Here is a 26,033-nt window from a genome sequence, read left to right on the forward strand (position 1 = left end):
GCTATGCCTTGGCGTCTTGTTACTTGTATGATTTTCATTCGCTGACCGAGGATTGGCCGACCGGGCTATGCCTCGGCTTCCTCAGTCTTCTGCTGACTACAATGTAGTTGTCTGGGGTCTTTCATTTTCTCTTGCTAGTCGAGGCATGGCCAATCGGGCTATGCCTCAGCATCCCTAGTCTTCTATTGACCGAGGTGTAGTTGTCCGAGATCTTTCGGTTCCCGAGCTCTCAGCCTTGGGATGCTCAGCTTCTGGTCTTGAGAACATTTGGGGCCTTTCTAGGGCTAGCTATTTCCCAGCTAGCTCAGCCGTTAATCGATGGTTGTACGGAGTTTCATGACCACCCTCAGACCTTGGTGGGCGGGGGCGTTCTTTCTCCACGTTTAGGCTCAGTTGTGGTCAAATGAGTCATGTAGTTTAGTCGGCGATGTGCTGCCGATCCGGGCGTTATAGGCTCGACTGCTCTGGGGTTGGCAGAGTCGACTTGGTCATAGTGCAGCTTGGCCTGTGCATGTGTGTGCGGTGAGCATGTATAGGTAAGAGATGTAGCTTGAGAAAAGAGATTTTTATTGCTTGTAGATTTACTGGTAATGCATCCCGAGATTTCTCGAGTTCCAGCTTCTCGGTATTGGTTGGTCTTCGAGGTCTTCAAGTTTTTAAGTGCTTGGTCCGAGGACCCTGGTGACTCTGTATGACACTTCCTAGTTTGGTCCAAGCATGCCTTCTCTGGGTGCGGGGACTATGACTCTACATAGGAAGAAGTCATTTTTCTTGAATTCGCATCTTCTGACTTTGGAGTCGTAGTGCTTTGCCATCCTTTGCTGTTGTGTGGCCATTCTTACATGTGCCCGGTCTCGGGCTTCCTTTACTAGGTCCAACTCCACGCGTAGATCTTCATCATTCTACCCCTCGTTGAATAGCTCGGTTCGGAGAGTTGGGAAACCTATCTCCACGGGGACTATGACCTCGACCCCTTAGGCCAGGCTAAAAGGGGCCTCTTCGGTGGCGGTCCATGGGGTCGTCCTTTATGCCTATAAAATGCTTGGTAGCTCCTCAACCCACCTTCCCTTGGCTTGATCTAGGCGCGTTTTCAAGCCCTGTAGTAGGGTTCGGTTGGTTACCTCGGTCTATCCATTACTTTGGGGTCGGTGCACTGTGGTAGTCCGATGATTGATCCTTAGGTCGACACAAAGGGCCTTGAACTTCTTGTCAGTGATTTGTGTCTCATTGTCCATGATGAGCATGCAACCACTTCGTAAAGTAGTCCACTGCTACGAGAAGGAATTCCTTCTGCGCAACCGTAGTGGGAAAGGGGCCGAGGATGTCCATTCCCCATGGACGAACGACCACGGGCTGGTGATCGGATTCAGAGGGGCCGCAGGTTGGTGATAGGGATTGGAGTGCCACTGGCAACTGTCGCACTTTTGAACTAATTGGGTGGCATCCTGCTTCATCGTCAGCCAAAATTAGCCCTGTTGGAGTGCCTTATGGGCTAATGTGCGCACGCCGGGGTGATCTTCGCAAATGCTCTCATGTATCTCCTTGAGGACGTAATCTGCTTTGGTAGAGGGGAGACACTTCAGGTATGGGAGAGTGTGGGAACGACAGTAGAGTTGGCCCTATATTAGGCAGTACCGAGTCACTCTGTGTTGGAGCTTCTTCACTTCTGCTTGGTCTTCTAGGAGAACGCCTTCTCAAAGATACTCGATTATGGGGTCCATCAAAGATGGGTCATGCTGTACTAGGAGGATGAGAAGGGTCGTTGGTGCGATGCTTGGCCGAGCTAGTGTATCCAGTCAGACAACTAAGTCAAAGTCGGTTTGCAGCGTGCTGGCTAACTTTGAGAAGGTGTCAGCTCGGGTGTTCTCAACTCGAGGGATCTGCTGAATATTGAAATGTTTGAGTTGTTGAATGAGTTCCTACACCTTTTGTAGGTAACTCGCCATGGAGGGAGTCTGAGCCTCGAACTAGCCGTGGATTTGATTGACCACTAGTTGCAAGTCACTGAAGGCCTCGATTCTTCGAGCCCCGAGGTCCAAGGCAATAGCTTGGTTAAGAGGGGCGGAGAGCTCAAGTACTAATTCCTCTCCTGGAAAGACTGCTCACATTCTTCGGTCCAATGAAAATCTTTTGGCCACTTAAGGGCTTTCAAGAAAGGAAGACGTCGATCCGCGGATTTGGACATGAATCTGCTAAGGGCGGCTATTCTCCTGGTGAGTCGTTGCACCTCTTTATGGGTCCGGGGAGATGGCAGGCCAAAGATTTCCTTTATCTTCTCCGGATTCACTTCGATCCCTCTCTGTGTTACCATGAACCCTAGGAACTCGCCGGAGTCGACCCCAAAAGCGCAATTGGTTGAGTTTAGCTTCATATTGTATTTTTTGAGGGTGTCGAAGACTTCACGAAGTTCGGCCAAGTGTTGCTCAGCCTTCTTGCTATTCGCGAGCATATCATTGACATACGCCTTTACATTCTAGTCGAGTTGTTATTTGAATACCTCATTCACTAGCCACTGATAAGTGGCATCGGCATTCTTGAGGTTGAAGGGCATTACCCTGTAGCAGTACAAGCCACGGTCGGTGATAAAAGATGTCCGATCCTGGTCATTCGGGTGCATCCGGATTTGGTTGTAACTCGAGAAGGCATCCATGAAGCTCAGTAGCTCATGCCCCACTATTGCATCGACGAGTTGGTCAAAGCTGTCTTTAGGGCAGGCCTTATTTAGGTCGGTGAATTCGATGCAGATTCTCCACTTTCCATTGGCCTTCTTCACCATTACTACATTGGCTAACCAATTGGTACTTGACTTCCCGAATAAAGCCGACATTGAGCAGTTTTGTACTTCATCGGCGATCACTTGCAACCGCTCTATGGTGAAGTTCCTCTTTTTCTGCTTCACAGGTCGGTAGCGGGGGTCGATATTCAACCGATGTGCGATAACTTCAGGGTCGATCCCAAGCATGATCGCTACTGACCAAGTGAATACGTAGGCGTTGTTCCTTAGTAGTTGCACGAGTTCTTCTCGGAGGTGGTTGTCTAGTAGGGAGCTGACTTTGACTGTCTTTTCGGTATCTTCTTCAGAGAGGGGGACCTAGACGAGGTCTTCCATGGGTTGGCCCCTTTGTGCCTTTACCTCGTCGCGTAAGTCATAAGCCTCCGCCATCAATGTCTTGGCGGTTGGACATGGTCCTTGGAAGGAGAGCTAATAACAGTGCTGCGCTATTCTTTGGTCTCTACGTGGCACCCCTATGCCGTACTTGGTTGGAAATTTCATGGCGATGTGGTATGTCGAGATTGCGGCTTGTAGGGCGTTGAGGGTCGACCTGCCGAGGATCACGTTGTAAGAGGAGGGGCAACACACCACGATGAAGTCTACCATGGTTGTCGTAGTGATGTCACCGTCTTCGATCAAGAGGGGAAGAGTTATTCTCCCAGTGGGCAAGAGGGACTCTCCCGAGAATTCCATCAAGTGAGTGTTGACTGGCATGAGCCACTCTCCGTCGATGCCGAGCTTTTCGAATACATCTTTGAACAATACATCGGCAGAGCTCCCCGTGTTGACTAGGACCCGTCACAACTTAAAGTTAGCCACTTCAGTCGTGATGACCACGGTGTCGTCGTGCGGTGTCTGGACCCCTCGAAGGTCATCGTCAGTGAAGGTGATAGATGTGCTGTGCTTCTTCCTGTAACCCCAGTCGTCGATCTTCCAGAGTCGAGCATATCTCTTTCGACCCGAGCTACTCTCCCCTTTGATGGTGGTTCCTCCTAATATGACATGGATAACGGCGGATGGGGGGCCTCAGGGCGGCGGTTGTCGATCTTCATCCGTTCTCCTCTTCTCTTGGGCTAGCTTCTCACTTCTGTCGATGAAGCTGCTGAGGTAACCACGCCTGATCAGATCTTCAATATGGTTGCGCAGGTCAAAATAGTTCTCCATGTCATGGCCATGGTCCTTGTGGAACTCACAATATTTGTCTCTGTTCCTCTTGTTACTTTGCGTCTTCATCTTCTCGGGCCACCTGACGTAGTTGCGGTCATGAATTTGCATCAGAATTTTAGATTGCGGAATATTGAGTGGCGTGAAATTCCGGTAGGTCAGTGGAGGAGTCTGAGGTCTGTGGTCTAGTCGGTGATCCTGTCTCTTGTGATCTCTGTCCGACCTTTCAAACTTTTGCTCGTTGGTATCTCTCCTCTTCTTGTCAGGCTTCTCATCTTCGTCTTTGAACTGCGCCCGAGCCTCTTCAACGCTGATATACTTTTGCGCATGGCTCATTAGTGCCACTAGCATCTGAGGGGGATTTTTGGAGATGGAGAAGTTGAACGGGGAAGGGCGGTGCCCGTGCTGTATGGCTGTAATTACCACTGACTGGTTCAAGTCCCTGACCTGGAGTGCTTCCATGTTGAACCTCGCCAGGTAATCTCTGAGGGACTCCGCCTTCCTTTGTCGGATTTGCATGAGGCTGGACGAAGTTTTCCAATGCTTCTAGCTAGCGGTGAATTGCGTTAGAAACTGGGCCTCCAGCTAGTTCCATATCATTATGGAGCGTCGCGGCAGAGATGAGTACCACACCAAAGCTAGACCTTGCAGGGTGGCTACAAGGGATTTGCACATCAGCCCTTCCGACGTGCCATGCAACATCATTTGAGCTTTGAGTGCCACGACGTGGTCGAAAGGGTCGGTGTTCCCATCATATTTGTTGAATTGGGGGGCTTGCCATCCAGCGGGGGCATCTTGTCAATGATGTCTTGGACGAAGGGCGGCTCTTTGGCGGTATGTGTGGCGACCCGCGCCGGCTGGTCCACGGCGGGCGTCATGCTCTTGTGAGTCTGAGTGCATTCTAGTTCATCTAAATGCTGCCGAAGCTCTTTGATCTCGACATATTTGTCATCTGGGGCCGTAGTGTGGGTGGTCTTCTCCTTCTTGGGTCACACAGGATGGTCCTTTATTGAGCTTGATTCGGCAACGAAGACCACGAAGGGCGGTGTCCTCTTGCCGAGCCTCTCTTTGGCGGGGATCCGAGCTGACTGGCACGTCTGGCTGTGGTAATCCTGCTCGTGGGACTGGGTAGTAGAGGTGGGCCTTTGGGTCATGTCCTGCTTTTCTCACTTGTATTGCGCTCCCTTCACATCCAGCCGACATACTTTGGGGTCCTCATTCTGAGGATCATCCTTCGTGCATGTCGGGGCGTGAGGGGGGACGGTCTAGTTGGGCAACACAACAGTCTCCACTGCCTGCATGAACTCGAAGATCTTGTCGATCTTCTCTTGCATAGCTTAGAATTGCACTGGATCCACTGCGGTTGAGGGCTGCAGGGCTTCCTGATGCAAGGAGCTGTGATGTCGGTTCTCCTAAGATGGGGAATGGCCTACCGATCATTCAGGCTGATTTTTAGGCATCTTGATCAGTTTTGAGGCTGCGTAGCAAAGGGTTTTTGTTTTCGGGAAGGCTTTTTGTGCAATTCCCACAGACGGCACCAATCTGATGCTGCTCAATCCAAGGTTGTGCACGAATTGAGGAGAGCAACCAGATAATCCTTGCTGACTGGGTGGTGCCGCGCTATGTAACCTGCGATCAAGAGAAGTTAGAGGCCCGAGGAGTTGTCCCCAGGTAGTCACTCCGATGCTCCGAATGGTCGGGCTGAGCAATAAGGGTGTTGGTCCGAGCAAAGTAATAGTATAGGCGCTAGAAGTTGGGATCCCTTACCTTGAGCATGGAGTACCTTTTTATAGTCGGTGGTTTGGTTGGATTAGGGTTCTGGGATAATTAGGATAGAGCCCTCCACTAAGGTTACCAGAGTAGAGTCCTATTCCTCGGTGGAGTTGTCTTCCCACCCTTATCCGTGGTCGGTCTTATCCGCGTAGCGTATAGCTGACATGGTTGGAGGGATAAGGCGGAGGACCATGGTAGTAACATAGCTCGGCAGGGCTATGCCGACGTGGTCGGGCGATGACTAGGCGGTGACGCATCTCTCTGGGTCAAATCAGCCATGACCCCAACACTATCCATTCTTACGACCATCCAAAGCCAAAATTATCTGCTAAACCTTCCTAAACAGTCTACAACAAGTAAATAGATCCGGATCGCAATAAAAATTGATCAAAATAGACTGCTGTTTCTTAGAAACTACTGGCACAATAAGTAGATCGACGAATTGACAAAGGACTAAACCAAGACCGAGATAGAGAGAGAGGTTACAGAGCTTATTTGTTCGCACGTGGCCAGCTCTCATCCGTTGCTTGTGGGGTGTTCCACACGAGCTCCTAAGGTTATAGTTAACAAACGTACCTTCCCACGGTCACCTACTTCAATCGTCCTCTCCTGGAGCATCATCAAAAGTCATGCTTTCAAGCCTTCTTCTTAGACCTCCCCCTCTGCCTCTGTCTCTCTTAGGTCTCTCTCTCAACCTCTGCTCTCCGGTCTCACTCAACCTCTGCTCTCAGACCTCCCTCTCTGTTCTTTGGTCTTTCAGTATATTATTCTGTAATTTTAGTTTTGATTGGGCTCCAACACAGCATGGGATTCTTGTTGCATGTTTAAGTTGTTTTATTTTGAAAATCTGATAAAGAATAAAGGGTAAAACAGTCTTTTTGTCTTTTTATTAATGGGTGTTAATGGTTAGGGAAGTATCAGTCAATTGTCAGAAACAGTAAGGGTAGTGTTAGTCAATTTTCAAATAGTAAGAGTACACTTAGTCAATTAACTAAACCATAAGAGTAGTTTAAGAAAATTGCCCTTTTCCTAATTTATAGTGTTTATAATCCAAAACCCTCCCCGTAAAGTCTTAAACAATAGTTGCAACCGAGCACATTTTATCCATGTTACACGTAGGGGTGAGCATTATTCGGTTAAAACTGAAAAAACAAACAAAAAATTTTCGGTTTTCAGAATTAAAAATTTGGTTAACCAAAAAATTGAATTAACCAAAATTCATTATATAATATGTAATATATAATATATAACATATAATTTGCTAAATATTTATATATTAATATATTATATATAGTATATTATAATGAAATTCAGTTTCATAATATATATTATATGTTATAATATAAAATATTTTATATATGTTAATGAATTCGGTTTTAACCAAAATAACCAAAAATTAAATAAAAAATTTCTGCTTTAGTTTTTCTTATAATTAGGTTTCAGTTCGGTCTTTATTTTTTATTTTGATTTTTAAAAATTCAATTTGTTCGATTCAGTTTTTAACCGAATACTCACCCCTAATTACAGGAGGCATCAAAATTAATTTTGATTCAACCCACTCTATTCCATTATCGTCTCTCTTGGTTAATCAAATCCCCTACAAGAATGTTCCTATATATTTTCAATAGGGTTCTGAATTATTTCTTCCGAGAGAGGTTTTTCATCAATCCAAGGGTCAACCCAGAATTTAATTTTATTTCCATACCATATCTTTTCCGATTCATAGATTTTCCCTTCTTTAAAAGGTCTCTACATGGAGTATTTTAAAATCTCTCTCTCTCTCTCTCTCTTTCTCTCTCTCTCTCTCTCTATCCCTCACACACACACACACACAAGTTTTCAACCAACTAAATTATCTCCTCTCCTAAAAGTTCTCCTAAACTATCTCCCTCACCTAAAACTTCCTCATAAAACATCTCCCAACCTATCTCACAATAAACGACCCAACCCTTATATTTCTTTCACTATCTAAAATACTAATAAGATGAGTTAAAAATATCTAAAAGACTAATAAAAATAAAATAAATATAATAAGATAAATAATAAAAGAATAAAATTTAATAACTAAAAGTTATTATAATTATACACAATATTTTTCATATCGTCATTGAAAAATAAAATTAATAATTAATTACAATAAATTAATAATTTTAGATTGTACTGCAATAATTTTAATTTAAAATGATTAACATAGTATAAAATTCAAAATAAATTACTATTTTTAATTTTAACATAATAATTATTAAAATTAATTACAATAATATTATATTTAATTTTTAATAACAAATTCTAACAAGATTAAAAGTTTAAATAACAATTTACTATGTAAATTAAAATTTAATAAAAGTAAAACTTATTAATTTAAACTCTATTTAAATTTAATTTTAAAATAATGAAAACTAAATACATTAATCCGAATTCAATACGGATTTACCTTCACCCTACCCAAGCCCCTCATTTTGCCACATTATTTGGCTCTTAACCTCTAGTGTTGTCGCCCTACCTCCCATTTCAACGCTATAACAAAGTTGGAAACTTCTCAAACATTAAACATATAAGATAATTAAAATAATGAAAATATTAATTTATTTTGATATTTTATTAATTAATTATTCATAAAATACATAAATGTTTGAAAATTAATTTATTTATATCAATAGTTATTGATAGTTATTTCAAACATTGATAGTTATTTCATAAAATTTATAACTATCAATTTTCTTTAATTTATTTTATACTAGTATTATCAATTGATAGTTATTTCAAACATTGATAGTTTCAAATTTATAACTATCAATTTATAACTATCAATATATCCAAATTATAACTATCAATTTTCTTTAATTTATATGAAATTAATTTTATACTAGTATTATCCAAAATTGATAGTTATTTCATAAAATTTTCAGTAATTTAAAGAAAAATATTTATCATTAAAATTAAAAATAATAATTTTCAGCAAATTTTAGGTAATTTCAGAAAAATATTGATTTTTAAATTTAATTTTAGTAATAAAAATTTTACATTGGTTTTTGAAAATTGTTAAAAATTAAAGTGGAAAATTTTAACTACTAATTACCATAAGTATTTATAAAATTTAATATTTTCTGAAAATTATTAAATTGGAAACTTTTAATAATTTCCATAATCAATTACTAGTAATTTACATTGGTTTTTGGTAATTATTAAAATGAAAAATTATCGGGGAATTTTAATATTAATAATTTATTGTAAATTACATTGATTTTTGGTATTTATTGGGAATTTTTAATTTTGTGATTTCCATAAACTAATTTTCATGTTTTTGGTAATTTAATTTACTGAAAGGTACTTTTAAAAAATCTAAATTACTGATTTTTTCATATTTTTAGTAATTAATTATTCATAAGTTCATTTTTTTTAATTAGTTTATTTGTATCAATAAAATTTGAAAATTTTATTCATATCAATTCAAAAATTGTTTTCATGAATTTTTGGAAGGTGATTTATTTATACCAATATTTGTAACAAGGATTTTTAAGATATTCAAAATTTTCTCTCTATTTTTTTTTCTTTCCTGTTGTGCAAACAACAATAAATTGTAAGTATATTTTTTTAATTTAGTTTTAACATCCTATGCCAAAGTGTCGGTTGGTTGGTAAGGTCTCTTGTTGGTTGTAGCAGAGACATAAGGTAGGTGTTTGGCATCGGTGCCGGGAATACCACTGTTTTTTCATAAAAACGGTGGTAGGCATGTGTGAGTTGTACGCATCATTTTCTCGAAAATGGTGCTTATTTTTTGTTTAGAAGCAATGCTATCACATAGGCTGTTTTTTGGGAAAACAACATTGGTTTTGTTTGGTACCAGTGCTGTAGAACCATTTTCAGCATTGGCCATATTATTATCCAACGTCCAAGATGATGCCACGTTGACACCACATCATTACACCATTGGCAGCAACAAGCTTTTTTATGAGAAAACGTCAAATTTGGCATTACTTCAGACCACACTTATCCGGTTCCCAAGGTGTGATCTGAAGCAACGCTTTTTATGAAAAAACGATACCAAATAAGATGCTGTTTTCTGAAGCACTAGTTTTTCTGATGTTGCACCTACATGACGCCATTTTCTCAGAAAATAACATCGATCTCAAACACCTATCAAATCCGGTTTGCACTAGGGTTGGGAGGCTTTGTGGGTTTGGGGATGATCCCCCGGTTGTGTAGCCCATCGAAAAATAATTTTTAAGCCTTCTCTATATTATAACTTCTGTAAAAAAAAAAAAAAAATCTATGATATCTTTAAAATTATCTGATTTTGGAAAAAAGGATTTGGCCAAGAAATTGGATCACGTTCCAACCCGATGAGGTTCGCTGAAAGCCCAACCGACTTTTATGATACCGATTGATTGATTGTAAAATTTTCTGGCATCATAGTGGAACCCCCTTTGTATATAATTGGAGTTAACGATAACAAAATAAGATTCAATTAATAATTTAATATCGGCCCGGTTTCAAAAATAGCATTTATTTAAGTAATTAATCATCCAAACAAAAACTAAATCACTGACAGCTATGGGATTTGAACCCATGCCCTTTCGAATCAGAGCCTAAATCTGGCGCCTTAGACCACTCGGCCAAACTGTCTTGTATATCTTACCATAATATCGATTACTATTAATTGTGTTCGGAGTTTAATTTTCCCGGCGTCTTGGCAGCAATGAAATTCAGTCAGCCACTGTAATTTCACAGTTTCATGAGTTCTCATGGACAAGGGTCAAGCAAATTGATTCCCTTTATATTACGCTCGCTCATTTAGCTCGTATGCCCTTGATCCATACTATCTTCAAAGTAATAAAATAGAGCTGGGAAAAAGTTATGAATTAAGACTTTTTATAGAGGGGGAGGATCAGTCAATTCGGAGGACGGTCAGGATAATGGAGGAGAAAGATTCAGGCTAAGTGCGTTAATGGACCGTTCAGTTCAAAATCAATTTGAACAGATTAGATGAATCAATAAGACATATTGGAGTGGATATTTATTAGATTGGATTGGACCTGGTCCGTCCATAACAAATTTATATTGAATTGGGTTAGGTTAAGCCAATATCTGGTCTATTGATATAAGATAAGAATATATGTGTCAATGGACTGGGTTTGGGTTGAAACCAACTTAAGTCAATGAATTTGAACAGACTGGACGGTCCAGACATTGAATTGGACTGATCTAAATTGGTCCAAAATATTCATTGGATTGAATTGGACGTGGTTCATTTATAATGGACTCACATTGGACTGGATCAGATTGGACCAAATCCAGTCCAATTGACACCCCTAATTCAAACCTTGCTGACGTGTATGAGGTTCATCGTGTTTCTGAACATTTCTTAGTGGTGGTGGAAGGAGATTCTAGGATAGTTAACTGGATGAAGAATTTGAGGGATTTGGAAATGAGAATCTATCCTAGCCAATTCCAATTCAGATTTTGATTTCAGTCTAATGCACACTCGTGAAGGGAATAAATCATTCTGATTCCGATTGTGGATCAAACAGATCCTCATATTTATCAAATGCCACCTAAGGCTGAATCCTGTATATAATATATACAATAATAAACTACGCTTATTATATAAAATAAAAAATACACAAATTCAAAAATATCTCTACTGAAAAGTGGTTTTGAGTCTTTTGACCTCCTCTGTCATCTTAGGATTGTTATCGCATTTCATTAATGAAAACAAGGTTGAAAGTATGGATACACTAAGAAAATCCAAAAAAAAGAAATCCTTAAAAATATGAACAATAATAAAAATGAGTTTTATGTGAGTATAATTAATTTATTTAAACATAAAAACCATTCTTTAATGATTTATATAAAGTATCAGGATATAATTAGTAATCATTGAAAAATAATAAAAGAACTAAAATGTGTATTTATATATAGATTTAGATAATATTTATTATGTATACAAGTTAATATATACCTTAATTTTTAATAAATAAATATAACTTGTATTCATCTTATTATTATATAAAATATTAATAATCAAATTTATAGCATTGGTTGGGAAAAATTACTTTAAGTATAAAAAACATGCCATTCTAATAAGTAAGTAAGGTTGGCATAATGGTTAATTAATTATTGTTATACTCAAATAACTTGGGTTTGAAACTTGTTATTTTTGGTTTGTCGATTTTTAATAAACCATTTCACTTAAATAACATTTAAGGATATATTAAATACTGTAATCAAAGGTAACTTAAATGAGCATTTAATTAAATTATATTAACATTTAGTGACGTCTCAAACTTTAAGACTTAATTAAAATTGATATTAATAAGATTTAAATTTAAAAAGAAGAGGGAAATTGCGTATGCTTCGAATTGTAATGTCAATATGGTCAGAGAAATGAGACAACCGAAAATGTAAGCTCTACTAACTTCCCCTACGTTTTCAAAAAACTCGCTGACCTCTATTTTCTGAAATATATTAACTTTACCTTCATTGACAAAAAAAACTCAAATACAAAAAAAAAAAAAAAAAAGAAAATCCCTTAGTCCATTTGGTTAAAAATTTGCTCATTTCCAATTTTGTTTATGCAACCCAATTTAGGTTGACTAATACTATTCCTCCACCAAATAAAACAATGATCGCTAAGTGGGCCACGGTTGAAAGTATGTATACATAGGATATGCCAAAAGGGGTGTATCGATATCAGTGTTATGAAACCATCCTTGATCCAGAAAGTGGGATCATTTTGGTGTAGGAATCATTCAGACAACTGGTTCCGTGTCACCTCTAATTGGTTCTTTGACAAAAAATCATCAATTTGGTCAGCAATTTACTGACCTGAACAGTGGAACTGTGGATCTGTTCAACTAGGATAACAGTTTTTGGTCATTTTTATTTTTAATTTTTTTAATTTTATCTTTTAAAATTGGAACAGGCCGTCCATTTGAATTGGATGGTCGAAATGCTGACCCAGAAACCGGTGACTAAAGCGGTTCTGATTCCTGATTAGTTTTCACAAGAATCCATTTTATGTTATTTAATTATTCAGAAAAAATTAAATAATGTATCATTGAGCAAAAAATACGTTCGATACAAGGGATATGTATTGATACTTTGAAATTTGAAATGACCCTTCTTAAACTTGAACTCTCTAATCCATATTCTTACACTGGTAAAAAATAAAAAAACATTTTCACAAAAAATGAGAGAAGTCAGTGAGCGTTTTTGAAAGCAGGGGATGTTGGTGTAATTTACCCTTATTTATTTTTCTAAAAATTACCAAAACCATCTCGAACAGTTTTCATGTCCAAAAGATGAATGAGATCAGGGCAAAATAGGAATAATATTTTTTTGAAAAAACGAGGGCTGAAAGTCTAAGCCATGTTGCCACTCTTGTACCTTTATTTCTTGAGATGATGATCAATCATCAGTAATCTGTCATCCTGGTTGCAGGAGTGGACACAAAAAAAAGGAGAAGGGTGTTTTCCAAGGCCAACAACCCAACACTGGCCCAGAAAATTTAGGCAGATCAGTGCTCATTCGGATGAGACGGTGAACAGATCCCTGACCTATCCCTGGTCAGCCATCGTAATTTTCCCAATCCGGATCTGCTCTTCATGGGGAGATATTTCCAATAGGGTGGGATGCAACTATGAAATCACTGTGAGGACTGCTCTGGCGGGATTGGGGACAACCCTGCCCCAAGGCCCTACCCTTATTAGTTACTGCAATAATATATAATTACAGTAATGGCACTACATATATTCTACAAATTTCAATTTCTATACTTTAAGAAATCTGCCCTTTTAAATTATTTCTTTCTTTTAACTAAATCTTTTTTTTTTATCAAAACAATTAAAGAAAAGATTTGGGTCCCCAGTGGGCAAGTTTTCTCCATCAGAGATTGAAGATGGAGGTTAAGAGATTAGGATGATCCCCACCCAGAACCCGCCCTGTTGCCATTTCTATTCCTGTTGGGTAATTCAGACTAATTATCACCAAAAAAAAGTAGTTTTAGGCTTTTAGCTAAATCATGAATTTAGATTAGTTGGAAAATGCTCAGGGGAGGGCGTTTAGAGAGCTAGTAGCCTCTTGTCATGATCAATTGATCATTTAACTAGAACTAACTTGTGGTGTGTCTCTCATACCAACTCACCAGGCCATTAACAGAGAGTCAGTCGCCTGTATTGATAAAATCGTATTTCGCATAGATGATGATAAGAGGGATATATGTCGATTTAAGGCGTAGAACAGATGGAAGGACCAAAAGCTTTATTATGTTTGAAATTGGTAAAGTTACAGAAAGAAGAATAACCAGCATTTCTACAACAACCCATAGAAGATTTACAAAAACTCATGGAACCCTGCCTTTACAAAGAAAGAGGGACCTTTAGGGGGAGTCTTGAAGGAAATTTCCCAGGATATTCATGTTTGAGCGGAAGAACAAACTTCTAGCTTAGGGAGGAGACTACGCCAAGCATCCGCAATCTCATTTGCCAGTTGCGCCTGTCCCTTTGCAAGTTCATGGAAGGCAACGCCCACGTCCCATGTTTTCTGTTCTTGGAAACGTACAATTTCTTCATTCATTAGCTGCACAATCATCTCATATTTTTTTGTTGCCTCCTCGCCTTCAACCTTCAACTGCATTAGAAAGCCAATATTCGTTAACCTAACAAGACATCTTTACATGCTCATCAGGGGATTACATGTTGCCTGAACCTGATAACTTACCTCCCTATATTCAATCTCAGCCTCTCCAACCTTATCTGATCGTATTAGCATCAGCTTATCACTGCAAACAAACAATAAATACAAAATCTCCAGTTATCAAAAAGGAAAAAAAAACTCCAAATAACAATTAGAATTACTAAAATATCACTTCTAGTTAAGTGACAGTAGCAGAGATTGAAGATCAGAATAGACCAAAAGAGGAACCAGAGAATTTCATCATTTCATGGTAGTAAAACACGTAGCTACAGTAACATCCTTTAAGGAACGTAAGGAAAAAAGATATCAGTAAATCCTGCAATTTTGCATATCATACCACAAGAGTTTGGGTTTCCAGAAACAATAATAGTAGTAGTTAAAGGAAGCTTTTGATTTGCCTATCAATGCCCAGATTCAATACACAAGTTCAGTGCAATTTTCAAAAAACACAAAAAACATGGAAGGTCTATGTGAAATCATACAGGTTTATCTCCTTCAGTTTAATTGTTTCAGCCAGTTCATATTGATGCTTGAAGGCGGTTGCTCTCTCTGCCATTGTGGCCTACTCAGAAAATGGGAGCAAAGTGTAAGCTTCCACAACAAACCACAAACACAAATACAGAACCCTCACAGGATTTTATAGAATCTTTTATCATTTTGAGCTATCCCCTTTTCATGGTTTGCTGGCTTTCAATACTTTGTCCTATTTTTTCAGCTGAATTGGTTAGTACAATTTTAAGCTGATCTGGAAAAACTGACTTCACAAATATAGTAGATGCATGGTTTCAAAATTCAAACAGGAGAAGCAACCAACCTTAATAGACTGCACTGCACGAACATAATCTTTTAAAGGTTCCGCAAACTTCATTAACAGGTTGTGAGCCTAGATCATTGTCCAAGGGCAGTAACACCATCATTTATAGATTTAGGAATGTAAGAAAAACTATAATAACCTAGAAATTAGAAAACATGGTTTAGGGGCCATTGCTTGACACAATGGTTAAATCTTAGGCCGACAAGTGTGAGAATATGGGGTTCAAGTATGAGCAGCAACATTTTTGTGCAAAAATGCCATAAGGTCCATATACAGTCGACCCCAAGATCCTGGATAACTGGGACCAACATTAGGTAATGGCCTTAATTATTAATAACAATTTACTGAATCATGTGAACCCCCAAAAGTTGAACAAGTGAACTTACCTCCTTCTGTAGCTTAATAGATAACATTTCTGACTTTGATCCAAGCTCAGAAAATGCCTTTCCAAGAGAATTTCCTTCACATGCACCCAAAAGTTTGATTGCTTTCCCAAAGTCTGACAGTGATTGCCCTAGTTCTAAGCACAACAAGATGAGCAAATCTTATATGTTACTTCAGTATGATACCTGGGAAGGAAAACCCACAAGGAAAAATTGGAAAATAGAAAACAATAAATTGTAACAGATGAAGAAGGTTCAGTAAGTCACCAACATTAGTTAGATTCTTAGTACCTTTATGCCTCTTTACTAGACGAAAAGCATGTTTCTGTGCCTCAGCCAAGTCCTCTTCAAGCTCAAAGATGTAATTTTTAAGTTTCTCATATTCAGGATTTGATTCTTCTACTGGTTTTTCCTTTCCAAGAACAACATCACTTACTTTAGACTGTACATCCTGTCAAAAGTTTAAGGGCAGGAGGGGAAAATGATGTGTCAGTGCCATCTCATTCTACAGTATATGAAAGAGAACCTTGTTTCTTGCCTACCAAAAGAATTATCTTCATTCAATTGGACCTCAAAAACTTCAATTAGGCAACTTAATAGTCAAAGCTAGTGCCTTTTAGTGGAGGAAATTAAAATATACAGCATGTGATTGATGGCCCAATAATGATGGAAGAGGGGAAGTCTCACTATGGCTGGAAAGGTATTATAAAAAAGGGGTGTACAATTTACAATAATTGGAGATGTAATTTTATACCTGAAGAAATCTTCAGGTATTGCATCTTTGCATTTAGTAGGGTAGCAAGCAAGGTAGACAGGATATGACAAGGTTCCCCTCAGAAACGAATCATAAAGTCCAGTGCAAGTGGTAAATTTGGCTGAAAAACCTACTCCTTCAAGTGTTAGGTCTCTTCTACTTGGATGGTGTCAATGAGGTTGAAGCACATCACCATAAAATTTTTGGTCTATGTATGCAAGGACAATTTGTTCCAATATCAATTTGAGCATGTTTCTTTATCTTCTTGATTTTTCAAGGCACATTATTAGCCAAAGAAAAATTCTTAATTAATATTTCATTTCAAATTCCTTGTAGGCCTATGCTCCACATATTTATGTGTTTGTTACTTTCCTTCCTTTATGTTAAAAGTTCCCAATCACCAAAAGCTTGTTTCAATGATCTGACCTGTGAACTTTCCCCTTGCCAAGTTGAATACGTGCAGCTCTTTTGACTCTGTCAGTGGTGAGCCAGGTATGATCTCTTCTGCTCCTTCAGACTTATGCCAGGAGAATAGGGTCTTCGATACAGTTCTGAATGGGGGCAGTTCAATGGATTTGGAGTTGGGAGTTGGGGAGGAGAATGGAGCTAGGGGGGAGGCAGTGGAAGAGGTGGCAAACAGAGAGATTAAGAATAGGGAAGGGGAAGGGAACAAGGAAGAGGGAGACAACATAGAAGGAGAAGAAGGTAAAAAGGTAAGTCCTGTCGAAAATCTGCTTCATGGTGTTAAGATGGGGAACAGCTCTGGTTCTTCAACTTCTGAAGTGGTCATTGGAAGACTGGGTGTTGATTTGGGTAATAGGAGGAAGGAGAATGATTGAGCTGAATAGAGTGATGTTTCGGTGGTTCCAAAAAAAAAAAAAACCCAGAGCTTCAAGTAAGTCTAACATAGTACATGTTACAAAGGTTTTTTCAAGACTGAAAGATGGTTTGGTAAGAGCAGGGCTGACCAACAAATACAAAAGAATATATGAAAGAAGAGAAGCAAAAAATAGAAATATTTGTTATGAGAACCCCCAAGTGGAAAAGTGATCTCTGCAGGTTGGAGGTGGGAACGGGTTTCATCTGGCAAACTCCAAAGATGATGAACTGAAGAAGGTTAGCTTGGATGAAAATAAAAGCCTTGAGATTTCTGCCAATGTGGTGCAAGAGGAGGAGAATAGGAAAGGAAGTGTGGATTTGAAGAGGTTATTTGATAGAGAGGTGGAAATTGGCAAGTCCCTGGGCTTAATTCTTTTTGGGAGGGGAGAGTTTTGCTGGGAAACCTTTGAAGCCTTTGAAAGGAAGAGGAAGGAAGAAAGTTTGAGGAAGGCTGCTGGTGCACTTGGAGGAGAAATTTGGGAGGAGGAAGGAGGCCATGAAGAGTTTGGAGAAACTGAAGATTAACTGAGCTTCATTAGTGCAAATTTGCTTTTGATGTATTAGTGCAAATTTTTGGGGTGTTATGAGTTTTTGTCTCAGTTTGGGTGGGAGTCCTTCTGGGGTATTATCCTAACACCTATTTATTTGGTTGTATCCAGTTTTTGTTTCTTTAGAAAAATTTTCCTTTTACTTATCAAAAAATAAGTGTCTTTCCTAAATACCAAACACAACCTACCTTGAAAATTTGCATAAAATCAGCTGGTTTCTTTTTAAATATACCAGTCTCTTGCGATCTGGCTCTCTCCATTGTCTGCACATGAAGATAAATACCAGAATCAAATTATGCATATTATAGTCCAGTAAAGGTTAGGTAATATGTAAAATGATGATTTTCCAATGAAATTATGGTGCAACATGCTTCCTGAGTAAGGGCAAAATGGAGGGGGGCATCTGGACCTTTGTGTGATAGGAGGATACTACCTAGATTAAAAGGAAAATTCTATAAAACAGTTGTAAGGCCCAGCTATGTTGTATGGAGCAGAATATTGGGCAGTCAAGAAACAATATGTTCAGAAGATGAGTGTAGCAGAAATGCGAATTCTAAGATCGATGAGTGGAAAAACTAGAAAGGATAGGAGTAGGAATGAAGCCATCCATAGAAACCTAGTAGTAGTTCCAATAAGTGATAAAATGAGAGAGAGAGAGAGAGTAGGCTAAGATGGTTTCGTCACGTGCATAAAAGACCACCAACAGTTCTGGTTATAAGTGATTGTTACAAGTGGAAGGGGCTACAAGAGCTAGGAGTAGACCAACGAGGACATGGGTAGTAGTAATAAACGATTTAAGCACTAATAATTTAACAGTGAATATGGTTTGAAATGGAATGGGTTAGTGAAAAAGGGTTCACGTAGCCAACCCCATGTAGTTGGGATAAGGCTTGGATGATGATGATGATGATTCCTGAGGAAAGGGTTTGTGCAGCACCTTGATGAATTTTACAGAAATGAGATACAAGAAAGAGAGAGAAATATGCACATGCATAGGCATGAGATTACTGGAGTTTCCACTTCCACAAGAATCATTCTCAATGCACAAATTCCAAGAATTTTAGAAAAAAAAAATTCATTAAGAACATCATTCTCCACTAAATTTAAAAATAAATAGAATACAACTTTTTAATAGAGACAAGAAACAATATCTTCCTTGCATCTTCCTAGAATATTCTCTCTTAAATTGTTCCACTATTGGCTTCTTGTGGTGGATCATTTTTTTTTTCTGTTTGAAAAGTAATGTACTGTATTGATGAATAAATATACTTCAATCCTGGGTTGTGGATAGTGAGACTACAAGAATAGAACTCACTAAAATATTGGGCCATAAACAGTAAGAAAACCCTATTGCCATGGGCATAAGGCTCAAATGTTTAAGACCCACTTGTACTGCACCAATTGGGTTCCTTTTTTAAAAGGATACTCTGACAATTATAATTTTTTATGCTTCCCAACATAATGGGAAGTTGAACAAGGTTTTCCTACTTAAGGCATACAGCACTGACACTTCACCTCTTCATCTGCTTGCAAGAAGGTCTTCAAATCCTCACTTTGCTGGAGCTGTGGATGCAAAGCAATCCGGTTCACAAATATATCCAGTGCTTGACGCCTCATCTCAATGAACTCAGCACTGAAGCGGAATTTCTCTGCATATCAAGGAAATCAAAGTCAATAATTAGTGGAACGGAATATATCAAATGCTTCAAAAGCATTCCTACTGCAATTAATGGCACATCCAACCAGTATACAGTTTTATATGTGGACAAAAGGAGAGAAATTTAAGATAGGATTATTTTTTTCATTGATAATAGACAAAGTTTTCATTAAGAATGATAAAAAGAGAGATAAAGAATAGAAAGATTAAAAAATAGTACATAAAGAGTTGAAAATATCATATCCTAGCCTGACAAGAAAACCATCACTACTACAATAGCAAGACCAAGAACATACAGAATAAATCCCAACGCCATCTGCTGTGAAATTGCAGTACCTTATTTCCATAATTTGTTGCTTGCCAGAGTGATTAAACAGGTTGACTCAGGACCGAGTGATGGTTTTTAATTTGAGGTTGGGTTCTCTGGGGAAACCCAGACCTCAAGCTGCAAATAATTTCAACAGGAGTTGGACCCCCCTCCCCCCAGACCAAGGCTGGTTTAAATTAAACATTGATTTTATTTTGGGAGATAGCATCTTGTCTTTCAGTGCTGTCATCATATGCTGTGATCCTTTGTAGTGCTCTCTTGTGGCAAATCATCAGTGTCATCGGCTTTTTAAGCAGAAGTAATAGCCACTGTGGAAGGCGTGTTGTTAACAAAAAGATGTGGTGTTTTCAAGCTGATCATAGAATTAGATTGCCTTCAGATAATCTCTGGCCTTGCAAGAAATGTTTTTTGAATGTCCAAAAGACTCTTTCTTCTTGGTCCAAGACCTCACTCACTCTTTGGTCGGTTTAGATATTAAGTTCTCTTTTGTTTTAAGATCAGGTAAAGAAACGGCTCAAGGAGATTGGCATTCCTATCCACCAGATTGGGTCTTAGATCAATTAGGCAAGGATTTGTCAGGTGTGTCATCTTTTGGTAGCGACTAGTGAGTGTCATAATGTGGAGTTTGGTTGACTTTGTTTATTTGTTTGTATTTAATTTTGCTCTAGTTTGTGATTTCTCTTTCTTACCAAAAAAAGGTTGAAACAGTCTTTCCTTAACCCCATGTGTCCAATATGATTTTTTATATGATAGATAAGTGCCATCTTTATTAATTTCAACAAAGAATGTCTGGTATTTACAAGGAATGAGTTACAGGTATCTCAAACATCCCTAGGCGGTCCTGTCTACCATTCCCATTTACACCCTTTCCTTTTATTTATACAAACATGTATAATGGATTCCAAATCGGTCACCACCCCAATACAGTTGACTCCTATTAACCCCTTGTTTGACTATATCATCTTCCAAAAAGTTTGACTCTCTTGGTGTCCGTTAGAAAAGTGCCCTTAGTTCCAGCACCAGCTTGCTTACTTCCCACAAAATGTGTCTGAACTGCCCACAGGCCTTGGTTGTTTTTAGCAGATGGCCTACAACTATATGTGAGTCAACTTCCACCAAGATATCCTTAAAACTTAGAAAATTTTCCAGCTTTAAACCTTGATGCAATGCCAGCAGTTCTTCCCTTGATGAGTATCTTTGATCTATAGGCCTTGAAACAATTTATTCTTGAAACAGTACTGGGAAATCAAGCAATGGAGGATGGTTTCATGAACACAGTGTAGAACCACTAATTCCAATTTCTTTGTACGTTTTTTGACAGTTTACTAAGGAACCCCAGTTCGTTGGGAATTGACCATGAGATTGACAAAAATCGGCAAAACAAGGAAAGTAAGGATAAAGGAAACCTTTCCAAAATAAATCTAAACTTGAAAAATGCCAGCTCTACTGCTCCAGAGACATCAAAAAGTAAAACAAATAAAAGGTCACTACCCAATGTTGGTCCCAACTATCTAGGGTCTTAGGAAGGATGGAATGGATAAAGACCTAACCTTGGCATTTTCTTTTTGAACAAAGTGGCTGCTGTCAGTAACAAGTAAAACAATTTAGAAGATCAACTGGGAAATTCGTTAGTTAACAGTAAAAATTGTCAAAAAACAGGGACCAGTCAGCTGTCCAGGTCACTGGTTAACTGACTTGACCATATGCATATGGGTTGATGATGGTTTGAAAATGTTGATCACTGTGACACTTTAGAAGATGCTTCAACACATAAAAATCATCCAATAGATAGAATTAATGTTAATCTAACATCCTTAAATCAAGACATTGTTGTCTTTAGTTTCTTTTCTTCATCCTATGCTATAAAGTTTAAGCTCTTGACATCTATTACTAAGTTCCTGACCTGTTTCCCATTTGGAGCTGTGATTTACTTGTTCTGTTGTTGTCCTACTTAATATAAATAAACTATATTAGTTATTGATCACAAGAAATTCAAAATATTTCAACCAACACTAATATATCATTAAATAAGCACATTAATCAAAGGTATAAAAATATTATACAATTTCTGAAGAACCCAGCACCACAACTATGTTGACAACTGTTGAAAAGAAAATAGAGAAAAAAAACTTTAGTACATAAAGGGACTAAAACACTGTTTTGGTAAAGAAAAGATCGTGTTATTACCTACAGCATTTTTCTCTGGAAGAGGAGGAATAAATATGCCCTTATATTTCTCAAAAAGCCGGTCATGCAACCATATAAAGTCACTGTAACGCCGGATGACAATCTTCTCAGGACCTTGATATTCAGGCAAATTTGTCTGCCATAAAATATAACCTCAAATGCTTAAAATGAAAAACTACATAACTTCAACCACACTCCATAATTAATGTCTGAGAATAGAAGCTAGAAGACCCTAAACATGACAAATAAAAGGAGAAATAGAATTTCTTTAAGGTAAATCCTCAACTACAGAGATGATATCATTGATGACATGATAATCTCCTACATCAGATATATGAAATGGTACTTATGTTATTCACATTTCCAGAAAAAAAAATCCATTAGTACAACCATGTGAATTATGCTATTTAAACTGTGCTAACTATCTGGAAGGGACTCAGTCAAAAGATGTTACTTTCTTATTTTATAAAGACATGAAGAATCTTGTTATACAAGTTGCATGTGTAAAGGCATCATTTCTATAATTTTCCGAAAATAATAAGCATGTTGTAAATCATAGTGAATTTTTTTGGTAAGAAAATCATAGAGAAGGTTGAATTGAATTGGATCATGTATGTTATAATAAATCATAAGTGTATTTCTGTGTCTTGAAAATTTTCAAGAAATTTAAAATACATATGCAAAAAACATAAACATATAGACAAATGATTCATCTCATTTCAAACCACAAGCAACATGTATGTAACTAATAAAACCCAGTTTACCGCTACTACACTACAAGTGTAAAATGAAAACCAAATTTGGATTCAAAGTTAGTTAATTAATTAACGCATAAATAATCGTCAATAACCTAAATATGATGGACAATAAACTGAAAATTTTATTTAAATAAGAGCCCAACTACGATGCAGAAACTACACAATAAATCAAAAAGTAACCAATCATGTTAAAGATGTCACATGGTCTACTTAATTTTCATTGGTTAACATTTCACAAGGTGTACTTACCACATGCCTAGGTACACCTTTTAAAACACTGGATCAAATCATCAAAGCATGAACCTTCATGGAATTTATTACAACTAAAGGTGTGATTGTCTCTATATGCTTTAGGTCAATTAACTGATAGAAAACTCTGTAGACAATTTTCCCCCATAACCATCCCCATTTAGTAGTGGGAGGCTTGACCTTCACCATACGTAGGGAAGTAGGGGCATATCCTAATCTCTATGATGGGTATGTACCCACCAAGATGAACAAACTTATATGATGTTGCAGGAGAAATTAATCATTTCAAAGATTTTGCAGGGGAAATTAATCATACATCAGAATACAAAACAATTAGTGAGCCAATTTAAGGTTCAGAACTTTCAAACAATGGCACACCGTCAAGCAAATACCTGGATTACTGAGCTAAGGGTTAATCAAAGCAACTGCTTCAATGGCTATCTCCCACTCAATAAATAACAACAAGCAAGAGGATCCATTGAATAAACAAGCAATCCAAAAAGCAGCAAGTCATCCAAAACTTCAATGCATGCACAACATGATAGGGAAGATACCACTTGTAAATTCTGTCAGGTTTAATCAAATTAAATCCAAGAACATCTCCCTCTAATACTTCCCCTTTTCTGACCTCTTCAAGGACCTAAAAAAAGGAAATACAAATGTAATAACTCTCTAAAGAATTTTTCAAAAAAGAAAGACAACTAAGATATTTACCTCCTATGACTATACCAACCCAAAATGGAAATGGAAAATTAAATTGATAATGGCCAGAAAATTTCCACTAGATAGGGGGAGCTGACCTCATATCGAACAATAACTCTAGAATCTACTATCTAATTGAACCCTACCAAGTGTAAGACTGATACTAATCAACTAGATTAGGTTAAACAGTATTCAACTACAATGAAGCAAGAGGAACTGATCTTAAGAATATGATATAGACCCAGACAAAAAGAAACCAATGTCAAATTTGAATCAACCAAAATCCCTTGGAATATGTCAAATACCTTGACTCAATATGTGACTCCAATAGCAATAATAATCTGAAGGGCGTGGTCTAGTCTAAAAAGATCCTGCACTTGTTTTCCTCCCAAATTACCCATAGGGTATCCAGTAGAACATATCATTCATTCCCATTATCTACTGTATTTCCTAGCTTTTCAAAGGGAAAAAAAAAAGTTATCTTAAACTCCAACAGAAAGTCAAGAGTCCGCTGGAAGGGTCAAAAGGTGAAGACATATCAAAGAAGCAAATAGTGATGTAATTTACCAACTTTCCCATTTTCCATTTAAGTCACTTGATATGGGAATTGAGCTTGATTATCTACATTAACCACGTATTCTTGGATACAGTGCATGATAGAATTTTATCTACCAATACAATTGTACTTGATATTAATGCGCCTTCTAGTTCATAGATATTCATCAAGCTCCAACAAGCAAGTTAACTGCTAGGATACATGTATGCACCAGAACCAAGTTTCATTCAATCGAATAGGACCAGCTGTTTTGAGGGTCCAACCCTGCTCAGATTACGCCTCTTGTCAACCTAATAATTCTCTTCTTCACTTTCTTAATTTCAAACTTCAGGCTCTTTTATCTCGACTTTAAACCTCCAAATTCTCTAAAAGAAATTCTATAGCAAACACAAGTTCAGGGAATATCAGCATTATCACAGTTCAGGCTAATCGCTCATGTTTTGCTAGTCTTATAGAGAATCATGTTTTCGTCAAACACCAGTACTTGTTCAGAACGCGATAATCGAAGAACACGGAAATATTGGATTTTGAATCCACATGCCCTAGAATAGAAGTCTAGATTAAATAATGAAGCAGAAGATGAAAGAATGAAACATAATCCTCGAAATTACGAATTACCCTGGTGATGACTCGGTAGGAGATATAAGATTGGACGCCATTCCCCAATTTCGCAGGGTCAGTTACAGAAACTGATAAGAAGGGCTGTGTAGAAGGGGATCTGGGACTCTGGGAAGACCCTGAGAGGCTGGTCTGCGGTAAAAGCAATGAATCCAATTGCATCTCTGTTCGTGAATTCAACCACCATGAAAACCAGAAAAGCTACAAGAACATATTCGTGTCAGTTTCGTAATTACCGTCGCAATCATGGCCATTTTCGAGGAAGAAGAATGACGGAGAGCTCTGATCAGATTATATTCAGATGCCGGGGGTGAGCAAAGATATGTACCGGAGGAGAAAAGTAAACATGCTTGAAAATTGAAATGAGAATCTTTCCTGCTAAAATACGCTAATGGCGTAGTACGCGCAGCAATAAGCAGCCTGTGGGCCCCATGGACCATGGTCCATCAGTCCATTACTGTACAAAACTACAAATAGTTTAGCATTTTTAATAAACCCATTTTGTTGATCTTCGGAACGACCAAACATGCCCCAACTGGCCGTTTCTCATAACTCGTAAGGTATTGTGCAAGAGTTTAAACGTGTCTCACATATTCCACGTATTTGTTTTTTTTAAGGGTTTGACTATGATATGGAAAAGATATGATATTTGAAAAACTTCTAACCAGTCAATTGGAATCATAAAGGTGATAGCCAATCAATTGTCATTTATCAAAATTCATGGGTGGGTTTTGATTGGTCAAAACTCTTTCCATATCCTATCTTTTCCGCATCATAGATTTTCCCCTTTTTTAAAAGTGGGTAAGTCAAAAACTCAAAATATGATGGAAATGCCTAGAAAAGTCCTTAATAGATCCGTCAGGCAATGAATAAAAATAGTGAGAATGAAGATTCAGCCTAGGGTCAGAATTTGTAGGCTCAAAGTATTGTTGGGGTAAGTGCCAACTTGGAATTGATGCCAATTCACAGGCGGGTGTTGGTGCATAGAGCATGTTTATTGCCATTTTGAATGTTTATAGCTCTATAGTGAAAATAAAAAATCTGCATCGGGCCTGTTCGTACTTTTTCGATAAAAATAAGAATAAACTATAAGGACCCCCCTATACTATAGGATTAGTGATAAAATCCCCCTATATTTTAATATGTGACAAAGACTCCCTGAACTTTAGCTATTACACAAAGGGTGAGTTCTT

The 26,033-nt window shown here is 38.0% G+C and overlaps 1 protein-coding gene and 1 non-coding gene across 3 annotated transcripts; both read right to left on the reverse strand.

Moving 5' to 3' along the window:
• Positions 1 to 10,256: 10,256 nt before the first annotated feature.
• TRNAL-UAG (transfer RNA leucine (anticodon UAG)) lies at positions 10,257 to 10,336 on the reverse strand. Its single transcript has one exon. It is a non-coding gene; the product is annotated as a tRNA-Leu (tRNA).
• Positions 10,337 to 13,953: 3,617 nt separating this feature from the next.
• LOC148871264 (sorting nexin 1-like) lies at positions 13,954 to 25,201 on the reverse strand. Of its 2 annotated transcripts, none has more exons than XM_088971885.1 (11): positions 25,077 to 25,201; positions 24,841 to 24,972; positions 21,958 to 22,093; positions 19,301 to 19,434; positions 17,974 to 18,048; positions 15,896 to 16,055; positions 15,608 to 15,741; positions 15,222 to 15,290; positions 14,890 to 14,969; positions 14,432 to 14,492; positions 13,954 to 14,341 (listed from the first exon to the last, which is right to left on the reverse strand). In XM_088971885.1, the coding sequence occupies exons 1-11, from the start codon at positions 25,092 to 25,094 to the stop codon at positions 14,126 to 14,128; spliced, it is 1,215 nt and encodes a 404-aa protein (XP_088828011.1). In that variant the 5' UTR covers positions 25,095 to 25,201; the 3' UTR covers positions 13,954 to 14,125. The 2 variants fall into 2 exon arrangements, with proteins under 2 accessions (XP_088828011.1, XP_088828010.1); XM_088971884.1 differs by having other exon boundaries at positions 24,841 to 25,004; positions 25,077 to 25,188.
• Positions 25,202 to 26,033: the final 832 nt, after the last annotated feature.

The sequence above is a fragment of the Nelumbo lutea genome, chromosome 2, assembly GCF_056320005.1.
Source record: "Nelumbo lutea isolate HS-2025 chromosome 2, American lotus-T2T, whole genome shotgun sequence".
NCBI lineage: Eukaryota > Viridiplantae > Streptophyta > Magnoliopsida > Proteales > Nelumbonaceae > Nelumbo > Nelumbo lutea.